The sequence below is a fragment of the Eleginops maclovinus genome, chromosome 17 (assembly GCF_036324505.1).
Source record: "Eleginops maclovinus isolate JMC-PN-2008 ecotype Puerto Natales chromosome 17, JC_Emac_rtc_rv5, whole genome shotgun sequence".
In the NCBI taxonomy this organism is placed as follows: Eukaryota; Metazoa; Chordata; class Actinopteri; order Perciformes; family Eleginopidae; genus Eleginops; species Eleginops maclovinus.
In genome coordinates, this window is record NC_086365.1 from 15,054,627 (window position 1) to 15,072,855 (window position 18,229).

Consider the following 18,229-nt stretch of genomic DNA (forward strand, 5'->3'; position numbering starts at 1 on the left):
CTATTTATTTATTTTAATAGTTTTATTTTCTAAAGAGACATTTGTTCTCGAGCTGTTTTTGTTTATATCAAATTTCTCATAATTTATCGTCTTCATGCTTTTAATCAGAAGGTGGTTTTCGGGCGCTGGTTGCTTTGTGCACCTGGTTTTAATTTATATATTGCACAAGCATCTGTTTTTTAACCAGGGAAAACAGGAAGAACCATCGTTAGTTATATGTTGAATTATTGAACACTCCCCTGGACTTTGGAGAATTATTCCCTGCTAAAGATTTGCTTCCTGTACCTCAGCTGTTTTATTTTGGGTAAAACTCTCGGTTAGATTTCTTTATTTATGCCGCCTTTAACTTCCTGTGTGAGCTTTCCCCCTGGCAGTCTGTCTCTCTCAGCGTGTGTTTAATGAGGGTCTGTGCTGCAGTGATTTATCATCGTCTGATCACCTGTCTCTCCACAGGAGACACGGTGGACAGGAACGGCAGCGTGATGGCGAACAGCGCCCGCCGACTGGAGGTCGTCAGGAACTGCATCACCTACATCTTTGAGAACAAAATGCTGGAGGCCAAGAAGGTGAGAGAGACAAAACGCCCGTTCATCGTCGCTTCTTTGGTGTCTTTCCCTTCAGAACTTTTGTTTTAAAGATGTCTTTGTCCTCTCTCCTCTGTCCAGTTGATGCCAGCCGTGCTGCGGGCGTTGAAGGGCCGGGCAGCACGCATCTGTCTGACCCAGGAGCTGAATCAACACGTCCTGCAGAACCGAGCCGTGCTGGACGACCAGCAGTTCGACTACATCGTCCGGATGATGAACTGCACCTTACAGGTAGGGCTGCACCATACCACCAGAATGAAGGGTGTAATAAAAAGGGATGCTTCAGGTACATGCGTTCATTATCAACCACAGTATTAGTTAGTCTTTACTGAGGCTCATTTAGAAGGTCCAGCGTCAGATATCTAGCTGTGTTCCAGATGAACACTTATGTAGTGTTTAAAGAAGTACAGTATGAGGAACACGTACTTTAAAGCAGATATAATGAAAAGTAAACGTTTGAATGAAGTTTCATGGTGTCTTCTGCTCTTGTTCAGGACTGCTCACATATAGATGAGCACGGTATTGCAGCGGCGCTCCTTCCCCTGGTCACGGCCTTCTGCAGGGTGAGTTCATTCATGCGTCGGAACTGAACGAGTCTTGGTCTGAAGACGAATTAAAGACTGCGTTTTCTCCTTCATTAACGTCTCCTCCTTTGTTTGTCTGACAGAAAATGGGCGCCGGCATCACTCAATTTGCCTACAGCTGCGTTCAGGAGCACATGGTGTGGACCACGATGCAGTTCTGGGAGGCCATGTTCTACAGCGACGTCCAGAGCCACATCCGAGCTCTGTACCTGGAGGCGGAGGAGGGGGAGCAGCAGAACTCTGTGAGCAAACTCCCTTAATATGCTCCTACAGTGAAGATGAATGATGGTTAAAACTTCTCCTCCTGCTGAGTGGCGTGTCATTCCCTCTGGAAATGATTGATCATCAACCTTTATATTTGTCCTCAGGAGCAGCAGGAGATCAGCGCCCTGGAGCTGGCGTCTGAGCAGAGCCGGCTGTGGCCGACGCTCGGGAAGGAGATGCAGACGGAGCGCGTGCAGAAGGAGGAGAGCACGGTGTTCAGTCAGGCCATCCACTACGCCAACCGGATGAGCTACCTGCTGCTGCCGCTCGACACCAGCAAGAACCGGCTGCTGAGGAGCACCGGCCTCGGGGACGTGGAGAGCGTCAGCAACAGCTACGTCACCAACAGGTACCGGCAGCTGGGAGCTAGTGTCTCTACTGGGACATGTCCGCATGCTTTAATGTCCAAAAAGCTCTTGATTTGTCTTACTGAACCCCATTAAGAAATGTTAAGCATGTCAATGTTTGGTATCTTTTTGGGACAACCTCACCTATATAACCTGATAGTTATTCCTTTCATTTTGACATACTGTTTGAACATTTTGGACCCAAAATCACACAAAAAACGTAAATAAGGGTTTTGAAAATGATATTATTTAACACAAACAACAAGCTGGAAATATATACAGGGGATGTCACTGTGGTAATGTAAAAGTTTGATTGAGGTATCATGAACCATACACACCTTTTATGAACAAATAGCAGGTGCATCCATAGGCGTTTTTCACTCATTACTCAAAGTTCTGTCAACCATGAGACAGAGTGTTGTATTCAAAACTCTAAATCTATCTAACTATATCTCAATTATCAATGTTTGTCCATCACTTTTCTTCAATCGCTGTCTCTATTCGTCTCTCTTGCATCCTGTTGAGCAGGGTCTAAAGTTTCCAGCATCGTTTTCCTCTCCGTAAAATAATCAAACACGGCGAAGATATTAAAATATGCGTTTCCATTTTTCGTACTTGAATTATTGTATGAACTTTAGATCGTCTCTACGTTTTTAACCGGTCTATTTGGGTGAAACAAAGACTGGCATAGAGCTCCAAACCAGTCAGCAGCCATGTTGTCCGGACTGTTGTAAGATGCTAAAAACAAAGACGCTATATCTCACTGCATTGTTTCTTTTAAGTTATGACGTCTTATATCAAACGTAAAGACATATTCTGACTAGATACTGGAGAAATACTCTGCAAGATTTAGAGCTTTTGAAGTGTAAATCACTGGTTCTCTGTGTTTCCTGTTTGGCAGTATTGCAGGCAGCATGGCGGAGAGTTACGACACAGAGAGCGGTTTCGAGGACGCCGAGAGCTCCGACGTGGCTAACTCTGTGGTGCGCTTCATCAACCGCTTCGTGGACAAAGTGTGCAACGAGAGCGGCGTGACCAACGAGCACCTGAAGGCCCTGCACACCATGATCCCAGGTACCCACGGTTCCTCTCACCTCAAGCTAGAGAGTTAAAAATCCTGAACCTTGCAGTCATCTCTCCTCCGTCTCCCCGCAGACATCGTTCAGATGCACATCGAGACGTTAGACGCAGTCCACAGGGAGAGTAAGAGGCTGCCTCCGATCCAAAAGGTAACCAATTCCGTTTTTTACGTTCCGCTGGACAAAGGCCATGCAGAAGCCCCGCCCACTCCCCTCTCCACCAATCCCCGCAGCTCACAGTGTCACGGCAGGTACGTCTGTCCGCTCGGAGACAGAAGCGTGTGACTCACAGCACCCCGGAGCAGTGCATGCTGGGTGATTGCTCTTCCCCCCCCGGTGTTGTTTTGCTGCCTTCAGTCTGAAGGGTGCTGCTAGTCCTGCCTGCAGAGAGGCTACTCCCAACTAAATAGTGAGGGAACATCCCAAAAGATGTCTTTCCAGCTCCCTCCCTCTGCCCTCGAGATGTCCTTTTATTCCGATTTTTGTTTTGTAGCGTGCAAGCTCAAGTCATGAGCACACAGGATCAGTTCAGACCTCAGATATGAGAGTGTCAGCTGAGCATTTTACAGCCTCAGCAGTTCATTCAGAGAGAAAGAGGCGCCTTGTTCAGCTGCGAGAATTAGAGCTGCAACAAATCAAACGACAGACCAAATAGTTTCCAGCTTTCCATATGCTCACAGCCTCGCAAATATGGAGGCTGTGCGCTTCAGCTGGAGTCGAACATGTGTGGCTTTAGGTGTTGTGTAACAGATTAGCAAACAGGCCTGTAACTTCCTACTTCCTATCGGAGGTGAAATTCCTGAGGAAGGCCTCGCTGGCGGACAGGAAGTGACATAATGAGCCGGAGGACCAAGCCAGCTACACACACACACACACACACACACACACACACACACACACACACACACACACACACACACACACACACACACACAGAGGCCTTTTGGTCTAAAATACAAAGTCCTGTAATGAAGCTTTGGATCCTCACACCACAGCTGTCCTCCTCTCTGACAAGATCCGACCAATCCAGATCCTGTTGCGTGTTATTTAACAATCATTTCAACCTCATTTCTGGTTCTAACCTCCCCAAACAGTGCTGGTTATCAGCCAGCCAGTAACTGCAGCATGGTTGTGAATGCATGGCGAGTGCAGTGGTTGTGTGGTAGTGAGATATATAAACTGTAGGAGTGTTGGATTACTGCTGAGCAAACAAAACAGCATGCAGTTCAGAGTTTCTTTCCTAGAAAGTCGAGTAAATATGTAATTATTTGCAATGCCTGTGTTTTGTCCTGCCAATCTGGGATGAATAGAGAACATCTTATCTTATCTTCATCTCTCTCTCCCTCTCTCAGCCCAAGCTGCTGAGGCCGACCCTCCTCCCGGGTGAGGAGCTGGTGATGGACGGCATGCGGGTCCACCTGATCCCAGACGGCCGGGAGGAAGCAACGGGGCTGATGGGAGGTCCGCCTCTGCTCCCCGCTGAGGGCGCCATCTTCCTCACCACGTACCGGCTCATCTTCAAGGGAACGCCAAACGACCCTCTGGGTGAGAGAGGCTGCACACACACACACACACACACACACACACACACACACACACACACACACACACACACACACACACACACACACACACACACACACACACACACACACACACACATTAATAACAACTAACACTCTGTTCTCCCTGCAGTGGGGGAGCAGGTGGTGACTCGCTCCTTCCCCATCGCCTCTCTGACGAAGGAGAAGAGGATCTCCGTCACGTTACCCATGGACCAGTTTGTCCAGGAGGGGCTCCAGCTGCGCTCCTGCACCTTCCAGGTACAAATACCCAGCCTCTCTTACTCCTTTCTTTCTCTTATCGAGCTCTGATTTCATAGTTTATCTGTGTGTGTGTGTGTGTGTGTGTGTGTGTGTGTGTGTGTAGCTGCTTAAGATCGCGTTCGACGAGGAGGTGGCGTCGGACCTGGCCGAGGTCTTCAGGAAACACATGCACAAGCTGCGCTACCCTCAGCACGTCCAGGGCACCTTCGCCTTCACCGTGGGGCAGTGCGGCAAGCTGGTGGTGGAGCACAAGACCAAGGACAAGAACCAGTCGCTCAAGTAAGGAACCAGAGACACTGAAAAAACTAAGACACATCTGCTCCAAAGAACCAGCAGCTCAGCACTGTGTTTAAGAAGGAACTGACATGATATCTGCCACAGCTTCTGCATTTACCAAGCTGTTCCTTTACACCTCGTGCGCAAGAGTAGAGGTTGAGCAAGTGTACTCTATAACCTTTGTGGTGAATCCAAAGACTTGTTTAAGCGAGTGTGTTTTAAACCCTGACGCAGCCAGATTTGATCACTGACGGGTTAAAATCGAAGACATATTCCAGATAACAGAGGTACAATTACTTGGAATAAAAGGGACATAACATCTCAACATATACATGAAATAAGTGGTTGAAACTCCAGCAACACTTACAGTATTTAGAACAACTATATTGCATTTCAGCCTCACTGAAAAGCCCACAGTCACTCTATAAATGTAGACAGGTCTTCTAGTTCCAGATTGGCTTTCTCAAAAAGTTCTCGCTAATTACATTGTGGCTCCAAAACTGACGTCTGTAGCCACAACACAGAGAAAACACAGCCTGCAGAGGCCGATTCAGACTCGTTTTATACTTAGCTCATTGCTAACTGCTAGCCTCTCAGCTACAGTAAGGAGTTAGGCCTCCTGTATGTTTAATCTTAGGGTTAAGGCAAGGATTTTGTTGCTTTCTAAACCGAAAATTGACGAGCACACGACAGCCTGTGCGATGCAGGATGTGAGGAGTCAGCCATTTTTCTAATGTCTCTTTATGCCCCGTGATTGCTAGCTCTCTGTCTGATGTCCAGTGCCAAGCCTCTGCTAAAGATGAAGTGTTTTCACATGGTGCTTGGATCACATTGATGTGCAGACTGAGGACTGCATTGCGTCATTCACAGACGGTCCAGCAGCGGTTTGAGCGGCATATTAAATTACACAACAATGAGACTGGTTATCGTCTTTTGGGGATTTATTTTGCCCTTTAAATATTTCAAACTTTTCCTAGCTTAAGTTACAAAACTGCACAAACCAAAAGCCACATAAGTACATGTCAGCTTGTAAACAAAAGCTCGATTTGGCTGAACAATGTGTGCACAAGGAGAGAGGTTTTCCTGCAGCCGAAGACTTGCCAGCATGTGTAGTCACTCCTTCCTCAGCGCTATGCATCGAGCTGGAGAGTGGAGACGTGCTCTCAGGTGGGAAGAAGCTCATAGAATCTCTGAGCTTTGTCGTCCACATGATGCATCACCTCTGCAGGACGATGTGTGAAACATTTCGAAGGATATCATTCAGAAGAGATTGGTGTAATAATTTGAGTCAAAGCGACCTTAGGCGTAATCTCATAGTGACGTAAGGAAGCCAAAAATGGAAGTTACTGCATGATGTATTCTTGCATGTTCTAGCCACAATGTGACACACACACACACACACACACACACACACACACACACATGGAAGCAGCATGAGAGAATATGAATAATTCATCAGTGGAAAATCTGTTCCATTAGCTCAAGTACAAATCTCCATTCAGACCAGTAACTCACACTGTGGCCGAGAGGCATGCTATGCAGCGACACACCAGAGAATTCATGACTGCTGATTATAACGAGGTGTTTGAAATTCAGATGCACATTTCAGAGCTTAAAGACACAACAGGAAGTGGATAAGATATTGTTGGAGCAGCACGGGGGTTAATCTGAAGAAATGATCAATGTTTTCTTATCTTTCTCCATCTCGTTTATCAGGACGCTTTCTAAAAACCTCGTGAAGAGCGCCAAGAGGACGATCGGCCGGCAGTACGTGACCAGGAAGAAGTATTCCCCCCCCACCTGGGAGAACAGGAGCAGCTTCCAGTCGGAGCTCGATGAGGACGAGATCTCAGGTAATGTTGCTTTTAATTTGCATTGTTTTGTTTTACCTGTCATATATCCACTTGTGCTTGACATCAGACCAAATTGCTGTTAAGCTGCTCTCAGTACACATTTAATATGCCATTTTAACTAATTCTAGCAACTAAACATCAACTTAACCATGTTTTACCAGCTTTAAGTGATATATTTACACTAATTTGACTAATTTAATGCACACACTTCTTCAATGCTTGTGTATACAACATGTTTTCTATTGTAAGTGCACTAAAACATCCCAATATGTTTTATTGAACTGCAGAATACATCTATATTATAACCTTTTCAAGCTATTTCTAATGTTTCAAATGAAGTTTTTCAGCAGCGACATGAACATCTCTCTAGAAAAATCCACTATAAACTTTAGAAGTTGCTTAGTTTTCTTTGCCTTTTGCCATTTTGCACACATCACATTTACTAAAGAGCCCCGCTCACCCTTAGCTTTGAATAAAACTACATTAAAGTAGTGAAAATGTTTTTGAAGTCGTCCCGTTTTCCTCCACAGTCTCGGAGGAAGTGGACCAGAGCTCGCTCACCCTCTCCTCCACCATGCGCTCGTCCGACCGACAGACCATGAGCAACGTCGTGGAGCGCGCCTGTTGCCGTGACTACCAGCGCCTGGGCCTGGGCACGCTCAGCAACAGCCTGACGAGATCCAAAAACGAGCCGTTCAGGATCTCCACGGTCAACCGCATGTACACCGTCTGCAGGAGGTGAGAGGGAACTGTGGAGAGGTCAGGGGTCAGATTGACGACATATTTAAAGGACACCTTAAGACGTATATTTTTAGTCAAGCTTTTTATTTACATCCCCTTTAAATTGGTCTCTTCATATTTCCTATTTATTTTTTGTATATTTTATAGTTTTATTAGCGACATCCTTTTTAAATTGGCTTAATCTTTATTATTCTTATGACTTATTTATTTTATTATTATCTGTATTTTATTTATAGGTTTTTATTTGTATTTATTTTATAGGTTTTTATTTATTTGTATTTATTTTATAGGTTTTTATTTATTTGTATTTATTTTATAGGTTTGTATTTGTATTTATTTTATAGGTTTTTATTTGTAATTATTTTACAGCTTTTTAGGGACATCCTTTTTAAATTGGTCTTTTAATCTTTATTATTTATTTATTTTATAGTTTTGATTGCAAAATCCCCCTTTTAAATTGGACTTGTAATCCTTATTATTCTTTTTACTTATATATTTAATTATTATTGTTTTATTTATTTAATAGGTTTTTTTTTATTTGATTTATTTTACAGTTTTATTAATGACAACCTTTTTTTAAATTGCTTTTTATTAGTTATTATTCTTATTGCTTATTTATTTAATTATTATTATTTATTTTATGGGTTTTAATATTTTATTATATTTATTAATTTTGTCTTATTCCTTCCTTTATCTTTCTGAGAGGGACCGATTATTTATTATATTTATTGTAATTATCACACATAGTAATTATTATTATTGTGTGTGTCTGTGTGTGTGTGTGTGTGTGTGCGTGTGTCACAGCTACCCCGGCCTCCTGATCGTGCCTCAGAGTATCCCCGACACGACCATCCAGAGAATCTGCCGCTGCTACCGACAGAACCGCTTCCCCGTGGTCTGCTGGAGGAATTCACGAACCAAGGCCGTCCTGCTGCGCTCTGCGGGGCTCCACGCCAAGGGGGTGGTGGGCTTCTTCAAGTCCCCCAACGCCCAGGCCTCAGGTAGAAGCAAACATCTGGATATCACCTGGACACAACTGCCATCTCTATCAGCTCAAATGGCAAAAAACGTTACCTGTACAACAAGAACACCCTCATTATTCCCTGAATAATAACGGTTTGATGGTGTTCTCTCCTGCAGGCCCGTCACAGGCCGACTCCACCAGCCTGGAGCAGGAGAAGTACCTGCAGGCCATCATCAGCTCCATGCCTTCCTACAGCGAGAGCAGCGGCAGGAACACACTCAGCGGCTTCACCTCGACACACATGAGCACCTCGGGTAAGTGGGCTGACGCATGCTCACCTGACCTGTTGCTGTCACATGGATTCAGGGTTCATGACTCTTTAATTCTTCCATCCGCAGACTCCTCAGATAAGCTGAGGCAGCCTAAGATCGGCGCTCTGATGAAGCAGGTGATGGGAACCAAGGAGGACGTTCCCGGGACGTTCAGCAGAGGAGGTGAGACTCCTTTAGTTCGTCTGTCAGCTTCACTTCCTCCGTCCTGGTTCCTAAAAACAGTTACAGTCACAGCAGATTATGTACCTCATTATTATTGCACATGATATAAGTGTGTGTGTGTGTGTGTGAACATCCTCCATGGTGTGGTGCTGTTGGTTAACTGGCGTCTCTGTCGTTTGACCTCAGCTCTGGGTCAAAGGGCGAAAGTCATCTCCCTCTCTCAGGCCAAAGGTTCTAGCAAGGCCAGGAACCCCCCTAGAGGTACAGTAGGCCCTGCCCCCCCTTCCCCTCCTTTTCTAATCAAATCAGATCTCTTGAATGGTCTGTGTGTGTGCTGTGGTTCCTGAGAGCGTGCTTCCTCCTCTGCAGACTAACGGTCTGTCTCCATCAGAGAGCTGCTGCTGTGCATGCCGTCCTGTCTGTCCTCTCCGTTTGATTCTTCTTCTCTCTGTTGAATGTCCGCAGCAGTCAGCTGTGTGTCGCCGTCATGTAGCTGTCACTCACTGAGCTACGTTTCTGCAGACTGGGCCGGGTCATTTCTGCCTCATTGAGCAGCATGGCTGTTAGACATGTTTAGATGTCTGTGTGAACTTAACGGCTGTTTAAAAAGATAACTGTGATGTTTAGTAGTTTGTTTGTTTGTTTGTTTGTTTGTTTGAATTACTCTTCGATATTCAGATGCAGCTGGACAATCAAACTAGCAGGAAGATGAGAAATGTAGTGCTTTGGATGAATTTGAGACGCCTGAAACGGTTCATATCAGCTAGCTTTGAGGCCGGTATACACATTATTCATTTTTTAGGTGTACCAAACTACAGTTCTCTGCTTCCTGCTGGGACTCCGAGCTGTAGGAAGCACACTGACGATGAATACGCTTCCTCCTGAGCTCTGATGAGTCTGTCCCATGTTCCTTTAAAGACTCTACTCTCTGTGTGTGTGTGGCAGGTAAATGGGGCAGTATCCGGGGCAGCGGGCGTCTCAGCACCTACAACCCGGACGTGGGGAACCGCCTGGCGAGCAAAGAGTCTCCACAGCCCAACGGGGGGCCGAGCGAGCCGCTGTTCCTCCGTCAGCAGAAGGCTTACCTCTACATCATCGGGGACAAGGCCCAGCTAAAGGTGACCCCTCACACACTCTCAACATGACTGGGCCTGTGTAGTTTATCGAGGCGTGTACTTAAGTAACGGTGCTTTAATCTGGTTTCCTGAGTTGCTTTTAGAGATGCATCATCGTTTGACATTCATCCAGTTGTGACGCTCATTTCTATCATAGTTTATTTAGATTTTGTTGATTTTGCACCCATTTTTTACCCAGAATAAGGATTTTACTTCATCTGGATTTTGCCAAACCAGATGAACCCACGCTGCTCTACAACCCCTCCAAACTCCGTATCTCTTACTGGTTTCATATAGAGCCCTCTAGTGGATAGAAAAGGACATGCAGTGCTTCTAAACAATGTGTTTTGTGGTTCCGTTGTGTTCAGGGAGGAAAGCAGGACTCGTTCCAGCAGTGGGAGGTGGTCCCCATCGAGGTGTGTGACGTGCGGCAGGTGAAGAACAGCTTCAAGAAGTTGATGAAGGCCTGCGTGCCGAGCTCCTCCACCTGCGACCCCAACATGAGCTTCCTGCGCTGCCTGGAGGAGTCCGAGTGGATGGCTCTGGTGAGTTCCCCCTGCTGCGGCACATCCACCGTCTCTCCGTCCCCTTCAGAGGGTTATTCTGACTCTGTGTCTGTGTGTGTGTGTGTGTGTGTAGCTCCACAGGGTGCTGCAGGTGTCGGTGTTGGTGGTGGAGCTTCTGGACACCGGCTCGTCCGTCATGGTCAGCCTGGAGGACGGCTGGGACGTCAGCACGCAGGTTAGACTCAGACTTTAGTCCTGATGAGAGTCCTGTGAGTGTGAACGAGGCTGAGCTCTCGTGGTGTGTGTGCTCAGGTGGTGTCGCTGGTGCAGCTGCTCTCCGACCCGTACTACCGGACGTTCGACGGCTTCCGGCTGCTGGTGGAGAAGGAGTGGCTGTCGTTCGGCCACAGGTTCAGCCACAGAGGAGCGCAGACGCTGGGCAGCCAGAACAGCGGCTTCACCCCGGTCTTCCTGCAGTTCCTCGACTGCGTGCATCAGGTCAGTCTGCAGCGTGTCGGGGGCAGATGAATTAAAACACTGGACTTTATCTAACGTCCTCCTCCTCCCTTTAGATCCACCTGCAGTTCCCCATGGAGTTCGAGTTCAGTCAGTACTACCTGAAGTTCTTGGCGTATCACTACGTCTCCAACCGCTTCCGCACGTTCCTGCTGGACTCGGACTACGAGCGCATCGAGCTGGGTAAGAACCCTCCTCTGTAGTTTATCATAAATAGTACACATGCAGAGTGTGTGTGTGTTTCTGACTAACTGTGTGTGTGTGTGTGTGTGTGTGTAGGAGTGCTGTACGAGGAGAAGGGCGAGAGGAAAAGCACGCAGGTGTGTAAGTCTGTGTGGGATTACATCGACCGACTCAACAAGAAAACACCCGTCTTCTACAACTACATGTTCTCTCCTGAAGACGACGAGGTGAGACACACACACACACACACACACACACACACACACACACACACACATTCTTTCACATTCAACAAAGGCTTATAGAAGCATCAAAACAAAGGACTCTTCTGGAGCTACTTGAGGTTTTTCCAGTTGTTAAATCCAAGGGTTGTTTAGTTTTTCCAGCAGCGAGCAACACTTTTAATAGTTGTGTTCATTAAAGAGACATGTTCAAAGACATGCATGTGTTTTTAGCTTTAGCACATCGTGTCTGTCCATGCTTGTGACCTAGATGAAGATCAGATCACATTTTATGATCAATTGATGCATTACACCAGGAAATTCCAAAGGGAGAAAGGCTTTTTCTTGACACTGTATGAGTTGTAAAAGAGTCCTTGCTTGTTCCAGGTGCTGCGACCGTACACCTTCAACTCCAACCTGAAGGTGTGGGACTTCTACGTGGAGGAGACGCTGTCGGAGGGGCCGTCGTACGACTGGGAGCTGAGGGGCCGGCAGGAGCGAGTCGCCGAGGAGACGGCTGAGAAGCCCGACAGCGCCGGGCCCAAATCGCAGCGCCGCATCGTGTGGCCGTGCTACGACAGCCTGAGCAAGGCGGTGCCCGACGCCATCACCAAGCTGCTGCAGGACCTTCAGAGTCTGGAGGCGGAGCTTGGCCTGACGTCAGAGAAGTGGAAGGACACGTGGGACAAGATCAAGAGCACGCAGAGGACGGAGACCAAACTGGAAAGCAAGGTAAACATGTGTTTATTATTTACCAACAGGAGGATTTGAACAGGATGTGAGGACACGGAGATGTGTTACACTGACACCTTGTGTTGAGAAAGCAGAATGCAGTGAGTGATGTAGGCCTCAAACTAAGACTCTTTCCGTCCCTCCCTTAATCCTTTCCCTCCCTCCTCCCTCCGCAGCCGTCGTTCTCCAGCTCCCTGCTCATGTCGTCCAACCTGAGCCACCAGCGGCGCTCTCAGGGCGTCTACCTGCAGGAGAGCGGCGCGGGTTCCTCCATCAACCTGGCCCTGGACTGCGAGGCCAGTGCCACCTCCACCCCGGTGCCCGGGCGGCCGAGCACCAGCACCCTGTACAGCCAGTTCCAGAGCACCGAGAGCGAGAACAGGTCGGGACCGAGGGACGGGAGCCATTCAAGAAATCCGAATATAGATAAATACATTCATGCTAACATCTTCCCTTCCCCTTCAGGAGCTTCGAAGGCATCCTGTACAAGAGAGGCGCGTTGTTGAAACCTTGGAAACCCCGGTGGTTCGTGCTGGACAAGACCAAACATCAGGTAACGAGGAGCGGGACGTTAATCAGATTTCATGTTGGAAGCTCAAAGTCACCCCCCGTTAGATCCATGTGTTTATACTCTGTGCCTCCTCCTGCAGCTGAGATACTACGAGAGCCGGCAGGATAAGGAGTGCAAAGGAGTGATCGAACTCGCCGACGTCGAGTCTGTTTACCCGGGAACGCCGGCCATGGGAGCGCCGAAAAACATCGAGGAGAAAGCCTTCTTTGATGTGAGTCCAGAAATGCATATAGTATATATATAGAAGTCAAGTGTAGACTTTCTTTATGAGTCTGGAATGAAAGGAAAGGAACATTTCGCTTCACATTCAGTTTCGTCCTCTTTGGTTAACTATATCTTTGCTGCCATGTTGATGTAGCCAGTGTGTGTGTGTGTGTGTTTGTTGGTGTGTGTGTGTTAAATTTATCCCCTTCTGCTTTCAGCTCAAGACGACCAAACGAGTGTACAACTTCTGCGCGCAGGACAGCCTGAACGCCCAGCTGTGGATGGACAGTGTGCAGAGCTGCCTGTCAGACGCCTAGAGGAGGAGGCGGGACTCTTTAATGAACCAATGAGCAGTGCTGACGGACATCTCTGCGAGGCCAATCCCAGCGCGGCAGAGAGAGAGAGAGGGTCCCTTTCACCACTTGAAGCTCCGTTCGCTAGTGTTGAACTAATAACTGTCAGTGTTTTTGTTATAAAAAAATGAGAAAAACCAGAAAAAAAACGACAGAGTCCCCGAAGAACCACTCGCTGTGTCTCACCACCGAGACGCAGCCTCTCACCCCCCCCTCGGACCACGAAGTATGCACCAAGACGATGCATATTGAAGCATTTCTGCCCTGGAGGAGCCGCTGTCCTGCAGGAGCCGCTGTCCTGCAGGAGCCGCTGTCCTGCAGGAGCGTCTGAACAAGGATCGAAAACACGGACTGGTTGTTCGACGGACCAAACCTGTAGTCTACCTGCCAGCTGAGTGACCCCGGAGACGTTGAGTACGCCAAAGTTTGATGATAGAAATGTAAAGTATGGGTCCCCAGAACATAGAATCTGCCGGATGCTCAGCTGCATATGTTGGGCAATGCAGACATTAGCTTTAACACTTTCTTGTTTCATCCTGAAAATGTCAGAAATTGATTCAAAAACCTCCAAAACCACTTATAATTGTCCAAATCAGCAAAGCCATACGTTAGCTATTGTCTGCATGAGCTAATTAATGCTCCTTATGCTAATTGTGTAAATTGCGCAACATGTGCACGTTAGTATCTGGCAGTTTCTATGAACTGGGGACCCGTGCTATACGTTTCTATCTTAAAACTTTGGGGAACTCGACATTTCCGGGTGCACACCCAGGACTTTATGAGCTGGCAGACAGACTACTGAGGAACACACACTTCTGAAAGCAAACGCTCGTCCTCTCTGTGCCTCTCACTGCCTGACGGAGGGAATGACAACGACGGTTCATGAAGGATTTCCCCCTTTTCTTTTTTCCATATCTAAAATAAAACCCAGGAAGATGGGAGTGTGAAGATACTGTGAAGGCCACGAATGAGTCGCAGACATCAAAGTCGGAGGGTCGTCGAGGGGTGGGGGTGGGGGTGGGGGGTGTTACTGTCAGGTATTGCGTGTGTCGGTGAGCTTTCACTGAAGTGTTTACAGAGTATACGAACACCTCCCTCTCTCTCAGATCAACCACTATCAACAGATGTAAGGGACGCTGACGGAGAAACGGAGGGATTTATTTTGTTCAAACAGAGAGTGGGAGATTCAGAGGAGGGATGCTAAGGACAAGAGTGATATTATGGGATGCTTTGGAGACATGACGGTTATTGGGAGGTGCATATTGACTCGCCCAGTGTCAGAAACTGTCGGGGAATTCAGGTATTTTTCAGCTGAGCAGTAGCTATGGTTGCTAATTGGATTATAACATCAATTAACTAACAGCTGATCGAGCCATCAGGACCATTGGTCTCTGGTTAGGATTCAGGATCAGCTGTTTAGTTAGCCGTTAAAAGCTAATCCCGGCTTTATCTGAAAGCTCATACATCTTTGCGTCTCCAACACCTTCGAAGAGCTCAGAAATACAGCGTTATTTTCTGCTTTGTATGCTTTGCATTGGATTCCGTTTAAAGAGATGCTTTGGCGTGGGGTTGTGTGCGGTTCTTGTCTCACTGACAGCAGATGGTGGTCTGCACGCTGGATTCTGATCACTCACTTCACCTCGCTGTAGCACAGCCGAAGGAAACGGGGAACTGTAACGGCGCAATCTTTCTGGCTTTAATCAGTCATACTGTCCGGTTCAGTTCCCGTCAGAAAACACAGATTTGTTTTGCTTTATCACTAAAAGAGTTTAAATTGGACATGCACTTTTTGTTTAGCTGCAGCCCCTTCACCAGCCACAAGGAGCGATCTACTGTAGGTCAAACAAGAACTGCACACACATCCAAACACACTCTTTTAATATGTCGGAGGATTCCTTCAACCCTCAGCTGCTCCCACATGATTTTCTCTTTTGTTTTCTGGTCACTTGAATCTGTAATCTGATTGGTTGCTCATAGGTCAGATCATCCAGGTTCAAGTTCAATCAGAGGAGCCACAACTAATGAACCTCGGTGTGAAAAATACCTGACTGCTCCTCAAGAGATGTGGGGATTTGGAAAGTCACGTTCAGAAATCTCCCTCACTGAAACGCCAACAGATCACTTTTTTATATCCATGGTTTATCAGAGTGCCCCCCCCCCCCCTGTCCCTCACACACACACAGAAACCACTCACTTGTTAACACACACCCTGCTATGTAAATTACGGTTCTACTGCTGTCTTTAAACTTAAAAATTGTAGATTTTTTTGTGTCTAATAACTCCTTTGTATATACTACTCCAGATTTGTATGTAACGTTTATGGTAGTAATTTATTTAACTCGTCTCCTCAGTAAGGAAGTTCCTCGAGCACCACTTTATTTTTAAAATTAGGAATTCAACGTGCCATTTGTTTATCTGTATTAATGTGACTAATTTTTTTTTTTTAAATGTACAATTAAACCCCTCAATGTTTGTTTTTGTTAACACAGTTGTCCTTACGCGAGAAGAGGAGGTGTTTTTAAAAGGTTCTGGACGTAGCGCGCAGTCGATAAATGTCAGACCTGAAGTTTTCCCGCCGCCGGGTTCTTCTACTCGCTGGCTTTTAAGAGATATGGTGTGTGTACGAACACCAGGTTTCAATCACACACACGATCCACTCCTACAGCACATTTGAGATTTAAGAGACACTTGTTATCCACTTTCTAAGTCTGGTTTAAAAAAGAGAAATGTCTCCTGTGTCACTGAATCTAAGACCGCTGATTTTTTAGATTATTTTTCTAAACCCACATTATTTTTCATGACGTGCTAACAGTATGTACCTGGACTGCATGGAGAAATTAAAACCTGCAAGAAAACATGAATGCTTTCCCCGCTATGAGGTAGTTGTGCACTTTTTGGGAATGATTTTAAAGTGCTTATAACAACAACAAAAACCTATAGAAGAAACTGATCCTATTACGAATATTTGGAGCTGTTTTCCATTCATAAAAACAGTTCAGATCAGACTTAGAAAAGGGTTTATCAGAAAAAAAGTTCTCACTTGTCCTTCAGGGCGTCCGTAGTTTCATCTTTGACCCCATATATAAGAGAAAAACCAGGCGTTGACATTTGATGAGCTGCACACTCCAACATGTGTTGCTTAAAATACATTTAAAGGATTAGAAATATGTTCTCAAAGCTGGTGTGATTTCAAACATCCCGCTTATTAGTATCTGATATTAAACGGTTCAACCTGTTTACAGACTGAATCACCGCTGTATTGTTCTGTTCATTGGGGAGAATACAGCATCCAGATACCGTTTGCTTTTGAAGTGAATAAAGTGACACCCGGCTGTGGGAAAACTGCTGAAGTCTGCCTCCAGTTTCTACTCATCTCTGGTGACGCTCTGCAGCTACATTAACAACATCAACCTTTTTATTTATTTTTCTTTTTTTTATATTAGAAATTACTTTCTGAGCCGGGTTTTGTCGTCAATCATGTCAATATAGTTTTTAGAATCCAAATAAAAACTGTTGGTTTAAATGTTCCTGTGTGTTCTGTGTGTGTTGTTATCGGATGAGTGTTAGTGCTATAAAGAAAACCTCATCCTACTTATCGTCAAGTTCAGCTGACATTGGTAAAGTTAATAAAATACTACATTAACATGAAGCTGAAGTCAGGACTGAATCAAAGGGGGCCTAGTACAGCTCCAACTGGGGGAAATGAAAACCAGTTAGCATATGTTTGGTTGATGTGTCTCGCCTTTGACTGATGGATTTGTTTTATCTGTTGGCCATATTTTAGCATCAAAACCAACCCCAAAGCATGAACACGAGGACTCATTGGGTTACAGAGACTGTAAGAAGAAAACCTTTACTTACAAACAAACAGCATCAGTAGACGTGTTGGATCAGCCCCTCCATCCAGGCTAAACCAGACAGATAGAATCAGATAGAATGGGAGGATGAAACCCTCTTTATTGGTCACACACATCAACACACAGAGCACACACAGTGTAGTACTAGGAGCAGTGGGCAGCTATTGTGCAGCGCCCGGGGAGCAATGGGGAGGGGGGATTGGAGGTGTCCGGTGCCTTGCTCAAGGGCACCACAGCAGGGCCTAGGAGGAGAACTGGGACCTCTCCAAGTAGCAGTCCACTTTCCATATTTCAAGCCCCTACGGACTGAGCCACTGCTGGACTCGACAATGCACTTTGCTCCTCCATCTCCGCCAGTCAGACCCAGGTACCACTCAGAAACACGCCTGGAATGAGCTCCACATTGACATCAGTGATCAAAAAGATGCACAAAAATAAAATGTTGTTCAGATTGAGTCTGGAACCCCGTCCCCCCGCGTCCCTAACCTAGACTTCCACCACTAATACATCTTCATTAATATACTGTCTCTAACTTGTACTCTGCTCTGGAGTATACATCTATATTTCTATTGCTGCGTTTTTTTGTGGATCATTTGAATTAATCCACAATTCTATATGGTGTAATATTATGACATGTATTTCCTGCTGTAGATACGTTTATACTTATATGTTTAGATTTAGATTTAGCATATCTACTTTATTCCACCTTTCAAATGTTTTAATGTCTGAACACACTGCTGCTCCTGTAACGCAAGAATTTCCCAATTTGGGATCAATAAAGTATCTGATTAATATAACTCTCACAATGGGGTAAATTACAGGTACTTTGAATTTACTGGCTATGCAAAACAGGTGAAGCTCATTATCAGTTTAATAAATGGGCGTTGTTACGCGCAGAATGACGCCCGTTTATTCACGCGTTAAATAATGAGTTGAATTACTTGAGGCTTTGAGTCAAT

General features: G+C 46.0%; 1 protein-coding gene across 3 annotated transcripts in view; it reads left to right on the forward strand.

The window, feature by feature from the left end:
• Window positions 1–16,940, forward strand: part of sbf1 (SET binding factor 1) — a 43,833-nt gene extending 26,893 nt beyond the window's left edge. For 2 of the 3 annotated variants that reach the window (XM_063905988.1, XM_063905989.1), the window contains 27 exons: window positions 454–566; window positions 666–815; window positions 1,079–1,147; window positions 1,252–1,410; window positions 1,537–1,781; window positions 2,681–2,853; window positions 2,935–3,008; window positions 4,211–4,403; window positions 4,554–4,681; window positions 4,788–4,963; window positions 6,677–6,813; window positions 7,344–7,551; window positions 8,359–8,555; window positions 8,695–8,832; window positions 8,917–9,012; window positions 9,199–9,273; window positions 9,958–10,130; window positions 10,496–10,672; window positions 10,767–10,868; window positions 10,946–11,131; window positions 11,206–11,332; window positions 11,429–11,559; window positions 11,941–12,285; window positions 12,462–12,667; window positions 12,751–12,838; window positions 12,936–13,067; window positions 13,279–16,940. In XM_063905988.1, coding sequence (XP_063762058.1) covers window positions 454–566; window positions 666–815; window positions 1,079–1,147; window positions 1,252–1,410; window positions 1,537–1,781; window positions 2,681–2,853; window positions 2,935–3,008; window positions 4,211–4,403; window positions 4,554–4,681; window positions 4,788–4,963; window positions 6,677–6,813; window positions 7,344–7,551; window positions 8,359–8,555; window positions 8,695–8,832; window positions 8,917–9,012; window positions 9,199–9,273; window positions 9,958–10,130; window positions 10,496–10,672; window positions 10,767–10,868; window positions 10,946–11,131; window positions 11,206–11,332; window positions 11,429–11,559; window positions 11,941–12,285; window positions 12,462–12,667; window positions 12,751–12,838; window positions 12,936–13,067; window positions 13,279–13,377 — 4,097 coding nt within the window. In that variant the 3' untranslated portion in view covers window positions 13,378–16,940. The remainder of the gene's footprint in view (window positions 1–453; window positions 567–665; window positions 816–1,078; window positions 1,148–1,251; window positions 1,411–1,536; window positions 1,782–2,680; window positions 2,854–2,934; window positions 3,009–4,210; window positions 4,404–4,553; window positions 4,682–4,787; window positions 4,964–6,676; window positions 6,814–7,343; window positions 7,552–8,358; window positions 8,556–8,694; window positions 8,833–8,916; window positions 9,013–9,198; window positions 9,274–9,957; window positions 10,131–10,495; window positions 10,673–10,766; window positions 10,869–10,945; window positions 11,132–11,205; window positions 11,333–11,428; window positions 11,560–11,940; window positions 12,286–12,461; window positions 12,668–12,750; window positions 12,839–12,935; window positions 13,068–13,278) is intronic. The other variant, XM_063905990.1, reaches the window with a different exon arrangement.
• Window positions 16,941–18,229: the final 1,289 nt, after the last annotated feature.